Consider the following 6332-nt stretch of genomic DNA (forward strand, 5'->3'; position numbering starts at 1 on the left):
AGTTAAAGAAAAGATAAATGTAGAAAAAATTACCTGATTACCCAAGCCTCTAATATCTAACTTAGGAAGTCGAGGGAGAGGACATGGTGACGATGACAGTGGTGTCAAATGACGACAACAATTAACGACGAGGTGGGAGCAAGAGAAAAGGCTATGAAGATGACGTCATGAAAGCTAATGATGGTGATCATCAATAATGACTAAGAAGGGATGGTGGTGGTGTTGGCAAGGGAGAGAGAGTGAATGTAATAAAAGATAAGAGAGCAGTGATAACGATGGGGAGATGGTGAGAACAAGGGAAGCGGCAGCAACCGCAACAATGAGGGTGATGACTTTTTAGAATATAAAGAAGAGTGGAAGGGAATATGATTGGAAGAAAATGAGATAAAAATATATGAAAGCTGAATTAAAAAAAAACAGAAGAAAAGAATGAGAAGAATTCTCAAGAGAAGATAAAATGTCTCTCATAAGTTGCTGGGAGGGGAGAGAAAGAAAAACCTAAACCATTGATAGTGTTAGTAGATAAAATTTCAAAAGAGAAAGGCATATCCATAAACCCTAAAGAATGCTAGGGCCGTCACTTTCTTTGTTTGAGGTTGGCAATAGGTTAATTTCTTAGTTTGAAGGTGGCATCTACTAAAAAATTGTCGAGATTTTTCATTGAATTTTATTTAACTTGTTTTCCTCGAAAATGAATTGAGCTTTATGGCAAGTAGGGTTGTTATATTAAATCGGCTCAAAGCTTGGCTCAATAACACTAGACTAAGCCAACCTCATATTTGAAAAAGAGTCATTAGATGCTCAAATTTAGTTTCAAATTGAACTCGAGCACAAGCTTAATGTAGGCATGATTTGATTTTTCATATTGTAAACTACTTGAGATTCAATTTAACTCTAATTATATCTAAAATTAGGCTCAATTTGTAATAAGTTTGAGCTCCGCTCGAGTCAAATATGCTCAAATTTTATCATATCAATTCAGATCGAGATAGTAACTTTTAGTTTGAAAAAAAATCATAAGTAGGCTATCTCAAACTTGGCTCTAAGTTATACATGATAAATAGTTTGGTTGGATTTGAAATAGTAAATACTGACATGATACATTTAATAATCAAATTAGATGAATATATTATCTCATGTTCCTTTATAATTTTTGTAAGATATGCGCATAAGAACTTATTATTATTTTTTCTGTATTTAAATATTATTATTATTATTATTATTATTATTATTATTATTATTGCAAAGTCCCGAAGACTTAAAACAGCTTAATGAAACCTATAAATTCCCTCCCCTGCCTCTCACGTGCTCCTCCTTCCCGTCCATAAACCCTAACGCTAAGGTGCGGCGCCCTCAGCTCTCTCTTTCTCTTCTCATCCCTGATTAGATTCATCGTTTCTAAACCCAATCTAATCACGTGTTGCAGCGCTTTTGAAGAGCTTTTAGATCGCCTTCTTTCGATCGAAACAGATACAGATGGCGTAAGTCATTCGATCCTAAATCATTTGTTAACTCTAATTTTGGATACAAACGCGGGTATCTAGAGAATTTATCGTTGAAGTGTTAGGTTGTGAAATGTCAATCTGTAATCCTGTGAATGTTTCACTGCTGCTATGAGTTGTTAATTTAAGCTTTGTATTCTATTTGCACGCTTTGTTTCGTTGTTCATAGTTTTTGGTGTTGCAGTATTTTTTTGAAGAGGAAGGATTGACAAACAGCACACTTTTAATTGTTGATTCCTCCGATCTACTTCTTTAGGCTATTGACACGGCTATCAAATGAATGATTGCTAGTGTGTTGTCATCTAACTCATCTAGTAAAGCAATTTTCTGGGCCGAATTGTTTTAAAGTTTCTGTTGCGAGGCATAGAAGTTTGCAAATGATATGAGCTGAAGCGTATTTTTGCTCGTTCATGACTTCGTTGTTGTGCTGTGATGGATAAAAACTGAACTTTGTCAATTATATGTTTCCTATGGTGGCAACTAACTTTATATGGTGGAAAGAATAAAATGTATCCTCAGATAGGGGGTTCTTTTCAGCTGAAGAAAATTAACTTTTAAAGTATGATTATATAATGTAAAGTAAGATATATTACATAGGTCCGCTGATTTTAAACCCACGATCTTCTGCTCTGGTATTATGTGAAATCACTATGTTACCTAAAAGCTTAACTGTGATAACATAGTGGGCACTTTGACTTGTATTATAAGAAGTTGGAGAACCACTCAAAATATTGCAAACACAAGCATTATAGTTGCTTTAGGAGCAAGGTTGTCGCTATCTTTAAAGAATTATTAGAATCCCACAATCTGTATCTAATTAAGTGCATACGTGTAAACAGCTGAACTCTGTCCTTACTGAGCGATCTGTTTGGTCTGTGAAGTAGCATTTTCCATGTAATGTGCTGTGTTGGGCAAAATATGGAGCCATCATGCCATGCTAGTCGCATGTGAGGTCATATGCAATAAAAGAACAGTTGCATTATCTGCTATATGATGTATAGATGCATTTAACTACCGCAATGTACCTTGGAAACTCGGTGGAGTTAGATAGAATATAATAAACTACAGTAACAGTGCTTAATTCTGAAATTTATGATCAAATTATTTAGGCCTCTTTATCATGTCTCAGTAAACAGTTATTGCATATTCTTGTTAATGTTGATCTTGTGATACTCTTCTTGAATGGGCTCCCCGTTATTTTCTTCCCAGTATGGTTCTATTTTGTAGCTAATATTTTCTCTTTTGTTTTCCAATTTCTTATTTCATCAGGGAAGACATCGCAGTTGAAAAATCTGCTCCAGTTCTTGGGGAGCCCATGGATTTGATGACAGCCTTGCAACTTGTGATGAAGAAATCATCTGCTCATGATGGACTTATTCGTGGTCTTCGTGAAGCAGCCAAAGCAATTGAGAAGCATGCTGCACAGCTTTGCCTGCTGGCTGAGGATTGCGACCAGCCTGACTATGTTAAGCTGGTTAAAGCACTTTGTGCTGACCATAATGTTCACTTGGTTACTGTGCCAAGTGCTAAAACTCTTGGAGAATGGGCAGGGGTTAGTAAAATACATTTCTTTTTCTTGGCATATTCTATATTTTATTATTAGTCAGAAGCTCTTATAGAAGTATCATTCATATACAAGTTGGTCAACAATACATCAATACCTGCTTGCTCTTGAACAAAAAGAAGACCAAGATGTAGAAGAAGAACCAAACAAAATTTGAAATAGCGAGTCAACACCCTAATATGTAATCACTCTGCATATGTGTGACACTTTGACAATAAGCCACTACTCTGACTTTCTAAATGTGCATTTGATTGGCTATGGAGCATGTTATATGCTTGATTAAGTGGTTGCATGCTCTTCTGTTCCCAAAATATAGCACTGTACTTTTGGAACAGTTTTCAAATAAATTGTTGATTCTACTACTTGTTACTAATGCGGCTTGTGAATAGCTTCTACTGCTTGTTACTAATGTGGCTGTGTGAATTATGTACAACTTATCAATTCTTGTGTTACTAGTGTCAGGTCTGTTTCTCTTGGTTGTATCAAATTTTAGTTGTTATGATTGGCTTAAGATTTAAAATGAAATGCGCTAATATCTTAGAGGGGAAATTCTTGCATGATTTTTCATCTTAGAACATTATTCTGTTACTTGGATATTTATTTTGTCCATATGGCTCTAAATTTGGACTCTTCAGATTTGAAGCATGTTTTGCTCATTTCTTTGCTACTATAATTCTTTTACTTACCTTGTGTGATGGATTATAAAATTATGTTGTATTCGTGCAGCTTTGCAAAATTGACTCTGAGGGAAAAGCAAGGAAGGTGGTAGGCTGCTCTTGCGTGGTTATCAAGGTTAGGGCATTAATATTTTTTAAAAAATTTTTTGCCACCCATCAAGAGGACCTAATTTTTGCTTTGACTTGGTTTCGTTTCCAGGATTACGGTGAGGAATCAGAGGGCCTTCATATAGTTCAGGAGTATGTGAAGTCGCACTGAAAGTAGGATTATCATTTCTACCCAAGGCGCTTAGAAGAAATGCTTTAAGATATAATAGACCCTTGGTGCATTAATGCCAAATTTTGCTGGTCAGTAGTTTACGCGATTTTAAGTGTGCTGATATTCTCGACTTTTAGTAATTTTGTTCGGAGTTCATAATTTATTTGGGAAATGCCAAGCAACAAAATTGTATGGAATGCTGAAACCTTTCCAGCTCTCTTATCTCAACTCCGGTAGTTTGGTTATTATCAATATTGATGGGTTATGTTGAATTCAACTTGATGAACTGGGAGTATTGCATTGGATCCTCTTATGTGCTTTTTTTTTTCTTCTAAAATGTCCTGTTTCAATGAAGTTCTTGAAGCTAATTACGTCTCCAAACCTTTGCTGTTGCATGCTCTTACTATTAATCTTTGCATACATTACAATTTATGTGTTGATGGATAATATTTAGGAATAATTAAATAAATTTAGTTGTGATGGATAATCTTAGCACACTAGTGTAGAACTCAAGAGAAGAGTAATTGAGAGTTTTTCTGGGCCTCAATTACTTCCAGACTATATAACTATGCGATTTAATACTAATATAAGATAGCTCATTTAGTATTTCTTATGTTTTTTTTAAACTAGTATATTTAGTGTGTTTGGAATAGAAAGAGGAAAGAGATTGTGTGTGTTTGAAATGATAGTTGATTAAAGTGATATTTTTTTATAGTAAAATACTAATTGATAAATAAATATAAATATTGAATGAGAGGAGGGAAAAAATATATATTACTGTACTAGTATTGAGACAAATTATTGTTTATCTAGTATATTAATATAAGGAGAATACACTGGTGTTAAGATAAGTGAACAGTGCTTCATATTGGATTTATCATCCTTGATTATCCTACCTCTTATCCAGTTTTGATAAAAGGAATCAAAAAGATACATCCTGATGGCTAGATCTGATACCCATTAGTTTGTGTGACTTGTATTAGTTATTGATATTTTAACCTAAATGGTTGAAGATAGTAATCCTAATGTTACATGCAAGGTCTAACTAACTGTCATAACACTTGATTTATTCCCAACCGTTCTGCCAATGCCAATGCCAATGCACCAACCAATTAATTGAGAGCCTGGTTGGAAATCTTGTCTCCTAATCTTGTTCATTTTTTTAAATAGTTTGGTGCAAATAATCCTCCCTAGTTGCTTACCAACTAATTCCAATGCCCAAGTTAGCTGTCTTGGGCTCATCTTTTATTCTTTCTCCGAAAGCTAATTATCCAAATTTTCAATTAGAGGATCGTTCACCAACCCTACTGTGCGATTGTACAAACGCCAGCGCTTCCTGAGGTTGTTGGCTTGGCTTGTCAGTGCTGTCGAATGTGGTAGAATATAACAGTTGAACAGTTGCTGCCAGTTATGAAGTAAGAAAAGGTTCAAAGCAAAGCATTCCATTAGGTTTCCTTATTTTACCTTTAATTTTGGTAAAATTGTTTGAGGCTGTTGTCCAAGGCCAGAGTGAAATATATTTATTCTGATATAAAGTCTATTATAGTTATATAATAAGTAAATAATTACTTGGGTTTATATCAGTATGGTCATGCTTATTTCTCTCTCATCATTCTTTATAACGAGTATTTTAATTTTGTATTACACTATACTAGTATATTTTAAATATTATAATAGTTTATAACGGTATAAATTATCTTATACTAATATATAATATTAGAGTAGCTATTTTAGTATTGGCCTTATTCCAAACAAGGGGTAAAGACGAGCTCACATGTAACATTTTGACATCCATTTTAATTGAGCGGCTAAAATATACTTGACCAACTTTTAATGAGAAAAAAATATGGAAGATATATGATACTTTTATTTACATTAGTTTCTAAATTAATATTATAGATTTTGTATCCTAAAATTCATTTAAAAAAAAAAAGCTTCTTGCTGTACAGCATAAAACATTATTATCTCTTCATTGTCGTCTCAGTAATTGAGGCACTTAGGTCTCGAGGAGAGAGAGGTGTTTGTGATGCTCTTATATGAGTAATACTTACGTGCTTTTTATTCTTAATATTCTAACATTTTTCTAGGGCAAGATATTAAAAGTAACTAATGCCAATGTGAAAAGAATCATACATGCAAGAACTAGCTATTCACATATCCCTATTTTAAGACACAACCCACTTCACGAAGTTACCAAGATTCAAGCCCAGATTCTACTATCTGTCAATCTCATCGCTATCTTAATTATTTCTGGTCCTTTATTCCATAAGAAGATCTGAACATGGCCACTCCTACCTCATCTCTTGGCTAAATCAAAGTACAGTTATCCT

At 34.1% G+C, this 6332-nt stretch overlaps 1 protein-coding gene across 3 annotated transcripts; it reads left to right on the plus strand.

Moving 5' to 3' along the window:
* The first annotated feature begins 1278 nt into the window (after positions 1–1278).
* LOC140763815 (small ribosomal subunit protein eS12-like) lies at positions 1279–4284 on the plus strand. 3 transcript variants are annotated; one of them, XM_073102172.1, is made up of 4 exons: positions 1279–1342; positions 1427–1481; positions 2772–3054; positions 3793–4284. In XM_073102172.1, exons 2-4 carry the CDS (start codon positions 1477–1479, stop codon positions 4000–4002), a joined length of 498 nt encoding a protein of 165 aa, XP_072958273.1. In that variant the 5' UTR covers positions 1279–1342; positions 1427–1476; the 3' UTR covers positions 4003–4284. The 3 variants fall into 3 exon arrangements, with proteins under 3 accessions (XP_072958273.1, XP_072958271.1, XP_072958274.1); XM_073102173.1 differs by having other exon boundaries at positions 1311–1481; positions 3793–3858; positions 3943–4284; XM_073102170.1 differs by having other exon boundaries at positions 1306–1481.
* Positions 4285–6332: the final 2048 nt, after the last annotated feature.

This window comes from Typha angustifolia, chromosome 7, assembly GCF_048772165.1.
Source record: "Typha angustifolia cultivar Huaian chromosome 7, ASM4877216v1, whole genome shotgun sequence".
In the NCBI taxonomy this organism is placed as follows: Eukaryota; Viridiplantae; Streptophyta; class Magnoliopsida; order Poales; family Typhaceae; genus Typha; species Typha angustifolia.

Excerpts from the sequence above, each read along its gene's own strand:
- LOC140763815 (XM_073102172.1), top strand. Across the intron at positions 3,055-3,792 it reads CTCTTGGAGAATGGGCAGGG|CTTTGCAAAATTGACTCTGA; the intron begins GTTAGTAAAATA and ends GTATTCGTGCAG.